Source organism: Symphalangus syndactylus, chromosome 18, assembly GCF_028878055.3.
Source record: "Symphalangus syndactylus isolate Jambi chromosome 18, NHGRI_mSymSyn1-v2.1_pri, whole genome shotgun sequence".
Lineage (NCBI taxonomy): Eukaryota > Metazoa > Chordata > Mammalia > Primates > Hylobatidae > Symphalangus > Symphalangus syndactylus.
The window spans coordinates 43,525,039-43,543,379 of record NC_072440.2 but is presented as its reverse complement, the minus strand read 5'-3'; the positions used below and the strand labels follow the sequence as shown (position 1 = coordinate 43,543,379).

Below are 18,341 nucleotides of genomic sequence, written 5' to 3'. Positions count from 1 at the left end.
AGCTAAAAACCTTGAAAAAAAGATTGGATGAATGGCTAACTAGAATAAACAGCGTAGAGAAGACCTTAAATGACTTGATGGAGCTGAAAACCAAGGCATGAGAACTACGTGACACATGCACAAGCTTCAGTAGCCGATTTGATCAACTGGAAGAAAGGGTATGCGTGACAGAAGATCAAATGAATGAAATGAAGTGAGAAGAGAAGTTTAGAGAAAAAGAGTAAAAAGAAATGAACAAAGCCTCCAAGAAATATGGGACTATGTGAAAAGACCAAATCTACGTCTGATTGGTGTACCTGAAAGTGACGGGGAGAATGGAACCAAGTTGGAAAATGCTCTTCAGGATATTATCCAGGAGAATGTCCCCAACCTAGGAAGGCAGGCCAACATTCAGATTCAGGAAATACAGAGAATGCCACAAAGATACTCCTCAAGAAGAGCAACTTTAAGACACATAATTTTCAGATTCACCAAAGTTGAAATGAAGGAAAAAATGTTAAGGGCAGACAGAGAGAAAGGTCGGGTTATCCACAAAGGGAAGCCCATCAGACTAACAGCTGATCTCTCGCGAGAAACTCTACAAGCCAGAAGAGAGTGAGGGCCAATATTCAACATTCTTAAAGAAAAGAATTTTCAACCCAGAATTTCATAACCAGCCAAACTAAGCTTCACAAGTGAAGGAGAAATAAAATCCTTTACCGACAAGCAAATGCTGAGAGATTTTGTCACCACCAGGCCTGCCCTACAAGAGCTCCTGAAGGAAGCACTAAACATGGAAAGGAACAACCAGTACCAGCCACTGCAAAAACATGACAAATTGTAAACACCATTGATGCTAGGAAGAAACTGCATCAACTAACAAGCAAAATAATCAGCTAACATCATAATCACAGGATCAAATTCACACACAACAATATTAACCTTAAATGTAAATGGGCTAAATGCTCCAATTAAGACACAGACTGCCAAACTGGATAAAGAGTCAAGACCCATCAGTGTGTTGTATTCAGGAGACCCATCTCACATGCAGAGACACACATAGGCTCAAAGTAAAGGGATGCAGGAAGATCTACCAAGCAAATGGAAAACAAAAAAAAGGCAGGGGTTGCAATCCTAGTCTCTGATAAAACAGACTTTAAACCACAAAGATCAGAAGAGACAAGGCCATTACCTAATGGTAAAGGGATCAATTCAACAAGAAGAGGTAACTATCATAAATATATATGCCCCCAATACAAGAGCACCCAGATTCATAAAGCAAGTCCTTAGAGAACTACAAAGAGACTTAGACTCCCACGCAATAATAATGGGAGCCTTTAACACCCCACTGTCAACATTAGACAGATCAATGAGACAGAAAGTTTACAAGGATATCCAGGAATTGAACTCAGCTCTGCACCAAGCAGACCTAATAGATATCTACAGAACTCTCCACCCCAAATCAACAGAATATACATTCTTCTCAGCACCACATCACATTTATTCCAAAATTGACCACATAGTTGGAAGTAAAGCACTCCTCAGCAAATGTAAAAGAACAGAAATTATAATAAATTGTCTCTCAGACCACAGTGCAATCAAATTAGAACTCAGGATTAAGAAACTCACTCAAAACCGCTCAACTACATGGAAACTGAACAATCTGCTCCTGAATGACTACTGGGTACATAATGAAATGAAGGCAGAAATAAAGATGTTCTTTGAAACCGACAAGAACAAAGACACAGCATACCAGAATCTCTGGGACACATTTAAAGCAGTGTGTAGAGGGAAATTTATAGCACTAAATGCCCACAACAGAAAGCAGGAAAGATCTAAAATTGACACCCTAACATCACAATTAAAAGAACTAGAGAAGCAAGAGCAAACACATTCAAAAGCTAGCAGAAGGCAAGAAATAACTAAGATCAGAGCAGAACTGAAGGAGATAGAGACACAAAAAAACCCTTCAAAAAATCAATGAATCCAGGAGCTGCTTTTTTGAAAAGATCAACAAAATTGATAGACCACTAGCAAGACTAATAAAGAAGAAAAGAGAGAAGAATCAAACAGATGCAATAAAAAATGATAAAGGGGATATCACCACTGATCCCACAGAGATACAAACTACCATCAGAGAATACTATAAACATCACTACACAAATAAACTAGAAAATCTAGAAGAAATGGATAAATTCCTGGACACATACACCCTCCCAAGACTAAACCAGGAAGAAGTTGAATCCCTGAATAGACCAGTAATGGGCTCTGAAATCGAGGCAATAATTAACAGCCTACCAACCAAAAAAAGTCCAGGACCAGACGGATTCACAGCCGAATTCTACCAGAGGTACAAGGAGGAGCTGGTACCATTCCTTCTGAAACTATTTCAATCAATAGAAAAAGAGAGAATCTTCCCTAACTCATTTTATGAGGCCAGCATCATCCTGATACCAAAGCCTGGCAGACACACTACAAAAAAAGAGAATTTTAGACCAATATCCCTGATGAATATTGATGCAAAAATCCTCAATAAAATACTGGCAAACCAAACCCGGTAGCACATCAAAAAGCTTATCCACCACAATCAAGTTGGCCTCATCCCTGGGATGCAAGGCTGGTTCAACATATGCAAATCAATAAACGTAATCCATCATATAAACAGAACCAAAGACAAAAACCACATGATTATCTCAATAGATGCAGAAAAGGCCTTTGACAAAGTTCAACAGCCCTTCATGCTAAAAACTCTCAATAAATTAGGTATTGATGGGACGTATTTCAAAATAATAAGAGCTATTTATGATAAACCCACAGCCAATATCATACTGAATGGACAAAAACTGGAAGCATTCCCTCTGAAAACTGGCACAAGACAGGGATGCCCTCTCTCACCACTCCTATTCGACATAGTGTTGGAAGTGCTGGCCAGGGCAATCAGGCAGAAGAAATAAAGAGTATTCAATTAGGAAAACAGGAAGTCAAATTGTCCCTGTTTGCAGATGACATGATTGTATATTTAGAAAACCCCATCGTCTCAGCCCCAAATCTCCTTAAGCTGATAAGCAACTTCAGCAAAGTCTCAGGATACAAAATCAATGTGCAAAAATCACAAGCATTCCTACACACTAATAACAGACAATCAGACAGCCAAATCATGAGTGAACTCCCAATCACAATTGCTTCAAAGAGAATAAAATACATAGGAAACCAACTTACAAGGGACGTGAAGGACCTCTTCAAGGAGAATTACAAACCACTGCTCAACGAAATAAAAGAGGACACAAACAAATGGAAGAACATTCCATGCTCATGGATAGGAAGAATAAATATCATGAAAATGGCCATACTGCCCAAAGTAATTTATAGATTCAATGCCATCCCCATCAAGCTACCAATGCCTTTCTTCACAGAATTGGAAAAAACTACTTTAAAGTTCATATGGAACCAAAAAAGAGCCCACATTGCCAAGACAATCCTAAGCAAAAAGAACAAAGCTAGAGGCATCATGCTACCTGATTTCAATCTATACTACAAGGCTACAGTAACCAGAACAGCATGGTACTGGTACCAAAACAGAGATATAGACCAATGGAACAGAACAGAGCCCTCATAAATAATACCACACATCTACAACCATCTGATCTTTGACAAACCTGACAAAAACAAGAAATGAGGAAAGGATTCCCTATTTAATAAATGGTGCTGGGAAAACTGGCTAGCCATATGTAGAAAGCTGAAACTGGATCCCTTCCTTACACCTTATACAAAAATTAATTCAAGATGGATTAAAGACTTAAATGTTAGACCTAAAACCATAAAAACTCTAGAAGAAAACCTAGGCAATACCATTCAGGACATAGGCATGGGCAAAGACTTCATGTCTAAAACACCAAAAGCAAGGGCAACAAAAGCCAACATTGACAAATGGGATCTAATTAAACTAAAGAGCTTCTGCACAGCAAAAGAAACTACCATCAGAGTGAACAGGCAACCTACAGAATGGGAGAAAATTTTTGCAGTCTACTCATCTGACAAAGGGCTAATATCCAGAATCTACAAAGACCTTAAACAAATTTACAAGAAAAAATCAAACAACCCCATCAAAAAGTGGGTGAAGGATATGAACAGACACTTCTCAAAAGAAGACCTTTATGCAGCCAACAGACACATGAAAAATGCTCATCATCACTGGTCATCAGAGAAATGCAAATCAAAACCACAATGAGATACCATCTCATACCAGTTAGAATGGCCATCATTAAAAAGTCAGGAAACAACAGGTGCTGGAGAGGATGTGGAGAAATAGGAACACTTTTACACTGTTGGTGGGACTGTAAACTAGTTCAACCATTGTGGAAGTCAGTGTGGTGATTTGTCAAGGATCTAGAACTAGAAATACCATTTGACTCAGCCATCACATTACTGGGTATATACACAAAGGATTATAAATCATGCTGCTATAAAGACACATGCACACATATGTTTATTGCGGTACTATTCACAAGAGCAAAGACTTGGAGCCAACCCAAATGTCCATCAATGATAGACTGGATTAAGAAAATGTGGCACATATACACCATGGAATACTATGCAGCCATAAAAAAGGATGACTTCATGTCCTTTGTAGGGACATGGATGAAGCTGGAAACCAACATTCTGAGCAAAGTATTGCAAGGACAAAAAACCAACACCACATGTTCTCACTCATAGGTGGGAATTGAACAATGAGAACACTTGGACACAGGGTGGGGAACACTACACACTGGGACCTGTTGTGGGGTGGGGGGAGGGGGGAGGGATAGCATTAGGAGATATACCTAATGTAAATGATGAGTTAACGGGTGCAGCACACCAACATGGCACATGTATACATATGTAACAAACCTGCACATTGTGCACATGTACCCTAGAACTTAAAGTATAAAAAATACAAAAAACAAACCAAAAAACCCCTGCACATCTGTGTGTGGGAACTTCAAAAATCCACAACACAATGGAATAAGAGCTTGATTGTGAAAATAAACGCTTCATTAATTTGATTTTTCATTGATGTCTTTTTTTTTATTAAACCTTATTGCTGGCCAAGGAAAAGACATTCCGCAGTAGAAAGAACACGGGTTTTGAAGTGAAACAGATTTAGCTTGGAATCCTAGCTTTGCTGTTTTACTTTGTGGTAACATTGGGTAGGTCATAACCTTTTTGAATTTCCTCATCGGTAAAAAGGGGTCATACTCTGAAGCTGATATGAGGATTATATGAGCTAGTCTGTGTGCAGTCCTTAGGACAGATATGTATCCCTGCACAGAGTCGGCACCAAACAGATGCTCCCCCACTTCCCCCACCTCTTACTTGCCAATTTTTCTTCTAGCTTAAATGAGAATGGATTTTACCAAAAACCGAGTCACAGTGTTGCGTGCTTTCTGGGATCTGATCTCTTCTCACTCCCTGCAATGGGTTGAATGGTGGCCCTAAAGATATGTTCTAACCTCTAATCCTGGAACCTGTGGCTATTCTCTTATATGGCAAGAGAGTGACTATGACCTTATATCTGAAAGGATGTCATTAAGCCAAGGACTTTGAGAGGAGGAGTTTATCCTGGATTATCTGGGTGATCCCTAAATGCAATCACATGCATCCTTAAAGGAGAGGCAGAGGAACTTTGAGACAGGTACAGAGAAGGAGCAATGTACACAGACGAGGCCAGGTGAAGATGGTGGCAGAGACCAGAGTGATGAGGCCACAGCAGCCAAGGCTGGAAGGACCAGGGAAGATTCTTTCCCAAAGGTTCTAGGAATAGGCCCCCCGCTGACTTTTCTTTTTTTTTTCTTTGAGGTGGAGTCTCACTCTGTCACCCAGGCTGGAGTGCAGTGGCGCGATCTTGGCTCACTGCAACCTCTGCCTCCTGAGTTCAAGCAATTCTTGTGCCTCAGCCTCCCAAGTAGCTGGGACTACAGGCGCGTGACACCACATCCAGCTAATTTTTTAGTTTTACTAGAGACAGGGTTTCACCATGTTGGCCAGGCTGGTCTCAAACTCTTGATCCTAGGCGATCTGCCCGCCTTGGCTTCCCAAAGTGCTGGGATTACAGGCATGAGCCCCTGCGCCCGGCCTGCTGCTGACATCTTGATTTCAGACTTTTGGGCACCAGAACTGTGAGAGGATAAATTTCTGTTGTTTTAAGCTACCCAGCTTGTGATAATTGGTTACAGCAGCCCAGAGACAATCACACACTGTATTAATCTGGGCTAGAAGACAAAGCCCTTCCTCTCCTTTTCCAGCAACTTGACAAGAGAAAAGACCTGTGCCAGAGGGTGGTCCACAGCCCACACAGGTGTGTGCAAACACACCGCTCAGCCTCGTCAGGCATATTTCCTCAGAGACCCTGGCAGGGCCAGGCCCTCCTCACCCCCAACAACACAGAGGAGTGGGTGAGGCCCTGAGGCTACCCGCCCCCCTCCCCCCACCCCCTCCCGCCGCCGACCCCTCGCCTTTTTTTTTTTTTTTCCTGTTTTCTCTCTCAGATTTGGGATTCTTTCAGGCGCAGCAAAATTTTTCTTTCCACAAGTCGTGACAAAGCTTACAACGCAAGTATCTTCAGTTACATAATATGTAGACTTTAGCAGGAACCTCTGTGTTCTGTAGTAAATGGCTTTACTACAGGTCGCTTCCTGCGTGTGTGGGCTTTGAGAGGGAACACAGCCAGAAAGAACACGTGGGACCAGAAGAGACGTTGCTATGGTGAAAGCTGAAAGCACAAAAGAGAGTGGAGAGTTCTGAAGACCCAGGCTTCCTCCCTCACAGTTTTGCAAAGCCAGCCAGAGACCATGCCCCCGACCAGTCAAACGATCTGATCGTTAGGCCTTCCAGCAGCTCTATGAATATGTAATATAGTATTATCCACATTTACAGTCAAGGAGACAGAAGCCAGTGGAGATCAACTAGTTTGTGCAAGTTCATGTGACTAGGAAGAGGGCAGAGACAGGACTTGAGCAAATGACCATCTGTCACCAAGACCCTGGCATGCCTCATTGCCTCTAGCTAAAGAGAAATACAGGAAAATGCATGTGGAGGGATTCAGGCTTACCAAACCCACCTCGTTGGAGCCCTGAAGGTCCTTCTGCATCATATTCTTCCACCATTCTCTGGGCAACCATGAGCCAGAGTCAGTGCTAGGCCAGGGATTGGCCATGTGCAGGAAGCTTCCTATTGCCCTGTTGTATGGATGGAGAACACCTGGGCCTCAGTCCCCTCTGTTGCTATTTAGTGGGTTGTTGTTATTATTATTAGGAAGGACCCAACTTTGAACCTCTCTGTGCTTTAGTCCCCACATCTGAAATGTGGAAGAGAGGTAGGTTGGATGACTGGTTCTCAATCTTTGCTGTCCATGAGAACTTCCCAAAGAGTGCTGGTTGGGCCAACCACTGCAGTTAAACTGGAATCTCCCTGGGTGGGATGCAAGCATCAGCATTTTCAGAATTTCTTCAGATGATTCCTTTTTCTTTTTTTTGAGACAGAGTCTTGCTCTGTCACCAGGCTGAAGTGCAGTGGCCTGATCTCAGCTTACTGCAACCTCCACCTCCCAGGTTCAAGCGATTCTCCTGCCTCAGCCTCCCAAGTAGCTGGGACTACAGGCATGTGCCCAGCTAATTTTTGTATTTTTAGTAGAGACGGGGTTTCACCATGTTGGCCAGGATGGTCTCGATCTCTTGACCTTGTGATCTGCCCACCTTGGCCTCCCAAACTGCTGGGATTACAGGCGTGAGCCTTTGTGCCCGGCCCAGATGATTCTTAAGTACAGTCATGTGAGAACCAGCAGGTTACCTGATTGCTAAGGTTCTTCCAGCTGCAATGTCTTCTGTCCCCATCTGCATGTAAAGCCAGTGCTGCTAGGGTTCACTTATCCAGATAGTAACGATTCGTGAAAAACCCTCAACTAAAGCCCCATGCTCAACTTTTCCTGAGAAAGTCACCTCCCTTTGGTTTGTCCAAAAATATAATACTTAAAATCTGTATAATGGTCTCAGCCCTCATGGTCTTTCATGCTTTTAAGAAAGAGGAAAGATTAATGGGGTAACAAAACTATTCAGGAATGGCTTAATTATTATTCTAGGTCTTGCTATAAATGGTATCGTAGGGTTCTGAAAAAAATAATTAATGTAATTTAGTCATCCAGCACTAAGCCCTCATTTGATCTGAGGACTGCTACATTCAGGCTGAAGGTTGAGAGATGAGTAGTCTTTTGCACTTCAGAAACTCCCAGTCCAAGGTGATTATAACAACAGCAATAATAATAACAGCTGCAGCCAAAATGGGAAAATACTTATTGAATATCAGGCATTGCTGACAGGTGCTTTTTATATGTTATTTTAGATCCTTACAACAACCCTGCTAGGTAAGCATCATTTCCTCCATTGTATTCCTGGGGAAACTAAGGCCAAGAGAGGTTAGGTAACTTGCCAAGGTCACACAGCTAAGAAGTAGCTGATCTGCCATTCTGATCTATGTCTATAAGATTTAAAATCCCATGCTCTTTCCACCATATGATAAAACCTCTAGAAAGAGAGAAAGGATTGAGAAATAGAGATAAAGATGGCAGGGAGAGGGTTAACTTCCATGGGAGAGAATCGGGCCCAGGTGGAGGAATTGCTGTGAACTGCTCACATGAAAGGTGTTATAAGAAAATCAGTCTTGTAATTCTGTATCTTAACTATGTTTGGGGCTCAATCCTGTTAGAAGGTACAGCACTGAAACATGTAAAATTAATTACGAAGAGCTAGTTCTTCTTCAGTCAGTCCCAGCTCCCTCCAATTAGTCTTCAAAAATAAATCCATTGTGTGTTTCGTGGCTCAGCAACATCATTTTTTAGCCAGTGTGAGCTCTTTGGTTCTTAGCAGATTTTCACTTTTACTGACTGCTATCAGTGATATAAAACGTACCAGGAGGAGAAGATGGTGGTGGGCACAGCTGTGACCACCCCTTTCTCTATGGTGTTCAGATCTAAACATGGTATGAGCCGGCACGTTCTGAAGGCACACACACAAACACACAAACACTATTGCAAATGAGCTAAGACCTGGAGAACACACTATATACATATATACATTAGCTAACTCAGGAATCTAAATATAAATTTATTTTTGGAGAAACCCACTGGGCTAAAATAATTCACCCACAAAGCCAGATGTAGCTTGAGGGGTAATAAACATGCTATGACCTAGAGCAGGAAAAGGGAAAAAAGAATGAAGCAATACATTTTCTTAATGAGGCTTTTTCAAACCACCATTTCATGTTGTAGCCAAAACAGATAAAATCACCAAAGGAACTTAGGATCTTGAAGAATATTCAGAGACTGTAGAAAGTGGTTTAAATATTAGATATTTAAGAAAAGATTCTAGAAATATTTGTTATGTTTATAAAATGGAAATTTCATGTTTATACTAAAAAAGATTTACTATTACACATAAGTATTACATGAAGATGTATATAAACACATTGCTTATGCAAAATGTATACACATAGACCACATGGCCAAATACGTGATATTATAAGGATAAGTTGATCTCACAGCAACATTTTGATGTGGAAAATTGCCTCCACTGCAGAAATTATAAGTAAGGAATATATACCCTGTCATTGCAAATAATAGCATAGGGATATGTCATTACACAACCTTGGATGACATAACATATCAACCCAACATAAATACAGGCAACATCTATTCCTGAAAGGAATCAAAAAATGCTTACGAAGATACAGCAATGAGATACTGGGCTAATAGAATGATAAAAAAAGTGATGTGTTCTTACATTGCTTAATCTAATTTTTAAAAAAGATTTGGAAAAAACAATAAAGATGACACTATCTGAAATAGTTGGTGTGCTTGAAATCCAGTTTTTAAAATTTGAAGGTAGGAATACTTCAATAAGATCATAAGCTCATACAACAAATCATAAGCTTATTTTTCTGTTTCAGATGCTTATCAAACTAGAAGTGAATATTTTGAACAGGTTTGTTTTCTGGGTGAAATCCTCTTTCCCCATCCTACATAGCAAATACTCATGCACACCCACGCGCACACACACACACACATGCACACTTCTCTTTCTCTCCTTACAACTGTAAATCCATACCACGAGACTAAGGATGCTAACAACCAAAGAATGTGTTAAAGCAGCATTTTACCTCTTTGCTGATCAAACACAGAAGGGGTGCTGAAATCCATGGTAGCCTGTCTCATCATTTACCATCAGAATGGCAAAAGCATCCAGGTCTCTAGAGAGGAGAAAACACCATCTCAAACATTACAGTCAACACGACAGTCAGAGGCAGCATCGTTTGCCAAGACCTCTGTTTCAGGATTAAATGTGCATCAGAGCTGCAGGTTGTTGTCAAGGCAAGGTGATGAAAATAGGTAAATGCTATTCCTGTAAATACCTGCTAGGAAAAGAGTTTCTCTATGGCCTCATTCAACAGCTGTACATAGGCATAATACACCCTCCACCCCCAAATAAATAAACACAATTACCCAAACTCTAAAAAGATAGTAAAATTGTATGGGCCACCTGCCTTGGATCTGGGCTGGGAAAACACAGCAGATCACGGAGCTTCAGCAGCGGGAATGTCGCTTTACACCAACAGAAATCTGAATGGGTGAGTGAGGATTCACAGGGCCAGACAGAGCATGTGCAAAGCTGCCAATGCAGTTCGCATTCGGCTGTGCTCTTGGCGGAGTGAGAACTGCATTTGGGTCATGTGAGCAGAGAGTGCCATCTCAATGGAATAGGATGTAAATATTGTAGCAGGAGGCTGCTGGCCATGTGCTGTGTGGAGTAATTATCCGTGTTGGCAGTCTTCTTCACTCCCCTTTCAGCTCTGTTCTCCAACTGACAGGGAGGATGGGGAAAGGCGTCATTTGAAAGGTGACATTTCAAGGCTTGAGTATCTGCGGTGATAAAATTAAAACAGTCTGCAGTCACAACGGTGTTTATTGTAGCATTACATATAGTGAAACCTGAAAAATCACCCGAATGTACCTCATTCAGGGAGCAGCTTAAGTAAATGGCAGTAAATTCATACTCTAGATTTAAAAATCTGACATAAATAAATCTATGTGTATTTATCTGGTGACATGTCACTAATCTATTGTTAAATGAAATAAACAAGTTATGTATTTCATTTGTTCACGTTTTAATAAAGCCAGAAACCACTCACTGTATACATTATTTTTATATATTCAGAGGAACCCTGAAAAAGATGTAGAAAGATACGTACTAAACTGCTAATATTGGTTCCCTCAGGCCACTGTGATTAGAGTAGGAGATTTCTAACTTGTTCTGTATCAATCTCTGTATTTTTGGCTTGTTAATGACCAGTATCTATAATCTTATATTTGTAATAAAAATATGATATACTAAATTCAAACAAAGTTCTATATTGTAGGCACAACCAGATTTTTGGATAAGTCAAACAGCCAAATAGTAGATGCATTCATAAATGCTATTGATAGTGGTAATAACTGTTTTCTTTTTAACTTAATTAGTGTGTGATTGTGGAAATAAAAGCAGAAACCATTTTTCTCTGTATATGGCCACCTCTGTTTTGATATGGACTGATCTAGTGTATAATTTGTGTTCACTGATAGGCAGGCTCCTTGCTTTTCTCCTGCCTCATATTTTCTCAGTGCCTATCATTAATTTTCCATCAACAAATTGGGGGGCCTCTCTTCTTTGTGACAATACTGCTACTCACTCAAAAATACTATTCATTCTCCTTTCCCACATTAGCCCCTCCCCTCAACATGCCCTGCGTTCTTTTTATTTAAAAACACGGACAGAACATATGTCTTACAAATCATTACCCAAAATGTGCTCCTTGCATTAACCATGAGAGCCAGATTTAGGGGCTGCGAGTAGATTGAGGAGGAAACTGAGAATTACACCAGCAGATCCTCAGCTAAGGAGAGATGGCTCAAGCTCATCTGGCTGACGGAGGTAAAAGGGTTTTTTGCCATTCAGTCCCAAACAAGAGAAAAACAAAAGGTTTAGATGAACTTCCCTTTCATTCATTTGTTCTTCAATTCCTCAACTGTTAAGGAAGGAGTACTGTGCTCCAATCATTTCTACAGGCATTAGAGAGGCAAGACAGCAAATGTTCCTACACTCAATGAGCTTACACTCATGGGCGCAACTTTTGCTCCTGGCCATGCTGGAGTAATAGGGACTGGATTCACTGTCCTTCCTTAAACAACTGGAAAATTAGGCAAAATAAGTAGAACAGTTTTCGGACAGCAGGAAGCACAGGACAGGGATCTTTGAGAGAAGATAAACAAATAAGGTCAGTGTGAGTCCCCAGCTTGCTATCTGGGGAGAGTTTCCAGGCTGCAGCACATGGAGGGGATAGAGGGCTGAATGGTTTGTGGAAGGGCCCACAGAAAGGAATGTCCTCATTCTAGTCCTCAGAACCTGTGAATATGACCTTATTTGGAAAAGGAGTCTTTGCAGATGTAATTAAGTTAAGGGTCTCAAGTTGAAATCATCCTGCATTATACTGGAGGGCCCTGTGTCCAACCACAAACGCCCTTATAAGAGACACGCAGAGAGAAGAGGAGGAGCCCATGTGGGCGCAGGGGCAGAGAGGGGAATGATGCAGCAACAAGCTAAGGAACACTTGCAGCCACCAGAAGCTGGAAGAGGTATGAAACAGGCTGTCCCTTAGAGCCTTCAGAGGGAGGAGGCCCTGTTGACACCTTGAGTTCAAAATTCTAGTCCCCAGACTGTGAGAGAATAAATATCTGTTGTTTTGGGCCACCAAACTTGTGGTAATTTGTTACAATGGCTTCAGGAAACTAATACAAAAGAGGAACTCTCAAAATAAATGCAAAGTCTCTAAAATGATTACAAAACCAAATTAAAATATACAGATGTTTTCATGTTTTGAAAAGGGTTGCTTTGGGCTCATTTTGAAGAAGGGCAGTCAAAGAGAATGGAAAGGGCCTGAACTTGGGTTTGTCTCTTGTTAGGTGTGTGATTAGGACAAGTTGATGCAGTGCAGGTGAGCCCCCAAATTGGGACTTGGCCTGAAGGTTTGTTGGCTTTGCCCAGGAAAGAATTCTGTGGTGGAGACAGTAACTTTTACTGAAGCAGCAGGTGTACACTACAGCAGCAGCAGAGGTACTGCTCCTGTGGACCAGGGCTACCCCATGGGCGCTGTGCCTGGAGGAGCAGTGTATGGGATGTTGGCAGCTGTATTTAGACCGATTTTAATTACATGCTAATTAAGAGGTGGGCTACTCAGAACTTTCTGAAAAAGGATCAGGGAGTTTCTGGAACCAGGTAAGGTAAGTTCTGGGCCCTTACTATAGCATTTGTAAACTGTCATGGTGTTGGTGGGAGTGTCTTTATGCTACTAAGCAGTGAGGGCAACTAGAGGTTGCTCTCATTACCATCTTCTGGTTTTGGCTGGCTTCTTCACTGCACCCTGTTTCAACCAGATCCTGCTCTGAGAAGCAGGGTTGCAACCAGGGGTCTTGACCAGTGCTTGGAAAACAAGTCCTGCTGATCTACCTCACAGTAATATAATTTTTGAGCCTCAGTGTCTTAACCTGTGGCATGGGAATCCCACTCTCTAACTTCTTGTGAGAGTTGACTATTATTATTCAGTCTACTTCCTGGGCTGCAAACATAAGAGAGAGTTCTTTCTTTCTTTCTTTCTTTTGAGACAGAGTTTTGCTCTTGTCACCCAGGCTGGAGTGCAATGGCGCCATCTCAGCTCACCGTAACCTCCGCCTCCCGGGTTCAAGCGATTCTCTTCCCTCCGCCTCCCAAGTAGCTGGGATTACAGGCATGTGCCACCATGCCTGGCTAATTTTTTTTGTATTTTTAGTAGAGACGGGGTTTCTCCATGTTGGTCAGGCTGGTCTCCAACTCCCGACCTCAGGTGATCCGCCCGCCTTGGCCTCCCAAAGTGCTGGGATTACAGGTGTGAGCCACTGTGCCCGGCCAAGATAGTTCTTTCTCTACAACCAAGGTCAGTGTACAATAAGATATGGTTGATTCTTCAAGTGCTGTTTTTTTTTGTTTGTTGTTTTTTTTTTTTTGAGACAGGAGACAGGGTCAGGCTCTGTCACCCATGCTGGAGTGTAGTGGTGTGATCTCGGCTCACTGCAACCTCTTCCTCCCAGCTTCAGGCAATCTTCCCACCTCAGCCTCCCAGGTAGCTGGGACTACAGGCACGTGCCACACTGGGCTAATTTTTGTATTTTTTGCAAAGATGGGGTTTCATCTTGTTACCCAGGCTAGTCTTGAACTACTGAGCTCAAGTGATCCACCCACCTTGGCCCCCTAAGGTGATAGGATTACAGGCATGAGCCACCGCATAGAGCCTTCACATTCATTTTGATTAAAGCACTTATTCATGCCTATCCAGTGCCTGTGGTGCATTAACTTTGATCTACAATGCAGGAGAGGAGGAGAGGACAAGGTCTGTGGTCATGCAAAATCTGACTCTTTCCTTCCTTTCCAGTTCTTTCCTCACCACTCTCCCTCCCTTCCCAACATCCAGCCACACTTTCTGTCCTTAAACACACTGTTCCCTTTTCCATGCCGTAAAGACTGCTATTCTGTCTCTCCTTGGAATGCTGTTTCCCCTGCTCAGTGCCACCACTGAGCTCTCTCTGACCACATTTTCCAAAATAGTCTTCCACTTTCATGTCCCACCAGTCACTTCCTTTTCCAGAATGCTGCTTTGTGAATTTACAATGAGAAATAGCCCTGTTAGGGAAACAGGGCTTTTGCCCATACTGTGACAACTGTCTAGCCCAATGCTTCTGAGGCTAGCTGTAGTGAAAAATCTGGTTTTTGAATTTCCAAACCATCATGCATCATGCATTCTGAAAATATGATAAAAATTAATAATAGAAACATAAAAGTAGGAGTTACAGAATACAAGTCCTGATTTTTATTATTAGATTCAACAGGCATAATATTACATGTCAATAAATATAATCAGGCTGGGCATGACAGCTTGCACCTGTAATCCCAGCATTTTGGGAGGCTGGGCCCAGGATCACTTGAGCCCAGGAGTTCCAGGCTGCTGTGGTCTATGACTGCGCCACTGCACTTCAGCCTAAGCAACAGAATGAGATCATGTTTCTAAAATATATAAACAAAATTAGGGCCAGACACAGTGGCTCATGCCTGAGCACTTTGGGAGGCCAAGGCAGGAGGACTGCTTGAACCCAGGAGTTTGAGACCAGCCTGGGCAACATGGTGATACCTTGCCTCTACAAAATAAAATTTAAAAATCAGCTGGGCATGGTGGCATGTGCCTGTAGTCCCTGCTACTGGGGAAGTTGAGGTGTGAAGATTGCTTGAAGTTGGGAGGTTGAGGCTGGAGTGAGCCATGATCACACCATTGCACTCCAGCCTGGGTGATAGAGTAAAATTCTGTCAGAAAAGAAAAGAAAATTAGAACAAACATAGTACACAAAGAATTACAAAAACTGTGGGGCTGGGTGTGGTGGCTCATGCCTGTAATCCCAGCACTTAGGGAGGCCAGGGCAGGCAGACCATGACGTCAGGAGTTCGAGAACAGCCTGACCAACATGGTGAAACCCCGTCTCTACTAAAAATACAAATATTAGCCAAGCTTGGTGGAGCACGCCTATAATCCTAGCTACTCAGGAGGCTGAGGCAGGAGAATCGCTTGAATCTGGGAGGTGGAGGTTGCAGTGAGCCGAGATCACGCCATTGCACTCCAGCCTGGGTGACAGAGTGAGACTCTGTCACAAACAAACAAACAAAAAACTGTGCACATTTTTCACTGAAAGTGCAATTCAGTATTAATAATTGGTGCTGTCTAATACAATAGCCACTAGCTACATGTGGCTATTTAAATTTAGGTTAATTAAAATGAAATAAAATTAAAAATTCAGTTCCTTAATCACAGTTGCCACTGTGATTTTACTTTGTCATGATTAAACTGTTTTCCTCTTAACTTTCATTTTAGATTCAGGGGGTACATGTGCAGGTTTATTATACAGGAATATTATATGATGATGAGGTTTGGGGTACAACTGATCTTGTCACCCAGGTAGTGAGCATAGTACCCAATAGCTTTTCAACCCTTGCTCCCCTCCCTCAATCCCCCCCATTAGTCCCCAGCGTCTATTGTTCCCAGCATTATGTCCATGAGTACCCAATGTTTAGCTCCCACTTAAAAGCAGAAACATGTAGTATTTGGTTTTCTCTTCCTGTGTTAATTTGCTTAGGATAATAGTCTCCAGCTGCATACTGCTGCAAAGGACATGATTTTATTGTTTTTTATGGCTGCAAACTTTTAGTAGTTTTTTTTTTTTTGAGATAGGGTCTCAATAGGGTGCCCAGGTTCTAGTACAGTGGCACAAACGTGGCTCACTGCAGCCTTGACCTCCCAGGCTCAAGTGATCCTCTTCTGCCAGCCCCCCTAAGTAGCTGGGGCTACAGGTGTGCACCACCATGCCCAGCTATTTTTTTTTTTTTCCTGTGGAGATGGGGTCTCGCCATGTTGCGCATGCTGGTCTCAAACTCCTGAGCTCAAACGACCTGCTCGCCTTAGCCTCCCAAACTTGGTATTACAGGTGTGAACCAACACACTCGGACTATGGCTGCAAACTTTTGTGCTTTGAGAAATGCTGGTAAGTCATGAAAAGACAAGCCACAGATAGGGAGAAAATATTTGTAAAACACAAAGCCAATAAAGGACTTGCACCCAGAATATATAAAATCCTTAAAACTTAATAGTAAAAAAAAAGGGCCCAATTTTTAAAAAAGGCTAAGATTTGAATCAATAGTTCATCAAAGAATAAATACCAAAGGTAAATAAGCACATGAAAAAATGCTCAGCATCATTTGTCATTAGAAAAATGTAAATTAGAATTGCAATGAAATACCACTATGCACCAATTGGAATAGCTTTAAAGAGAAACAAGAAACTAAGATTGTACCATGTACTGGTGAGGATGTTGGAACTCTCATACATTGCTGCTGAAGGAGGACAAAATGGTGTGCAACCATTTTGGAAAACAGTTTTGTAGTTTCTTATAAAGTTAAACATAAATACAGCCCAGCAATGCCCCCAGGTATTTAGTTTAGAGAAATGAAGACATATGTTTACACAAACACTTGTATATGATTGTTTATAGTGGCTTCATTACCACCCAAAACTAAAAGCAACCTCAATGTTCATTAACCGGCGAATGGATAAACAAACTATCGTACATTTATATGATGGAAAAGTACTCAGCAATGAAAAGGAAAGAGCTACTGATATGTGCAATTAATGGATGAATCTTTAGTGTATCATGCTGAGTTAAAGAACCCAGACACAAAAGGCTACATACTGCATGATTCCACATATAAGGCATTCTGGCAAAAAGTGGAGACAGAAATCAGATGAGCGCTTTCCAGGGGGAGGGAATGGACCACAAAGGAACAGGATAGAACTTTTGGAGTGATAGAAATATTCTATATCTTGAATGTGGCGATGGTTACATATCCTGTATTCACTTGTCAAACTCATAGAACTAAACATCTCAAAAGGGTGTATTTTACTAAATGTAAATCATACCTCAATAAACCTGAAAGAATCAGCAATATGAATCTTAGTTCTTAACCTAGATTTTAAAATAATTGTTTGTTAAAAATGAAAAAAATGGAAACTAGCAGATTTAAAAAATGAATAAATGCTTACTTTTCTCATATATTTATATAATGTTAGGGTATGGTTGACAAACTAACCCTAAAATGTCATATATGTAACACCGTCCTACTGTGCATGACTTTTCCTGCACATTTGACAATGCCCAGCTGGTCTACACCACAGTGAGACAAGTCTGCCACCACAGGCTTGAAGGTTGTGGCAATGTCAAATTGCTGTAACCATCTCTAAGTGGTTACATTTAAAAGTTCTTTCAATTTGTATACTTAACTTGTCACAAACTGGTGATAAACCAGCATCTCCTGGACTGGCAGCAGCCACAGCCCACACTTTGAGTAGTGCTGGTCTAAATCTCTCTTTCCTTGACTCTTCCCATGGTCGGTTTCTTCTTGCCATTCAGGTCTCTGCTCAGACAGCCTTCCCTGACTTTCCTGCTCCATCTAAATGGGTCAGCTGCCTTCCTTCTCAATTCCGATTATAGTTAATAAAATCTCCTCATTTTTACCTTCTTATAATTATCACTATCTGTAATTAACTTGTAATTCATTGTGTCTTCATGGTCTGTCTCTCTGTAGCAGATACTGTCAGTCCCCAGACCTGTTAATGTGCTTCAGCTGGCTTTGAAAGGTCACCATGTACATTTTGGTCTGAGAGTATTTTTTCAG

The 18,341-nt window shown here is 41.5% G+C and overlaps 1 protein-coding gene across 1 annotated transcript in view; it reads right to left on the bottom strand.

The window, feature by feature from the left end:
- ANKRD55 (ankyrin repeat domain 55) overlaps positions 1 to 10,254 on the bottom strand; it is a 135,529-nt gene extending 125,275 nt beyond the window's left edge. Inside the window, exon 1 of the mRNA XM_055252872.2 lies at positions 10,165 to 10,254. Within this exon, the coding sequence (XP_055108847.2) occupies positions 10,165 to 10,222 (58 nt within the window). The 5' untranslated portion in view covers positions 10,223 to 10,254. The remainder of the gene's footprint in view (positions 1 to 10,164) is intronic.
- Between the last annotated feature and the right edge of the window lie 8,087 nt (positions 10,255 to 18,341).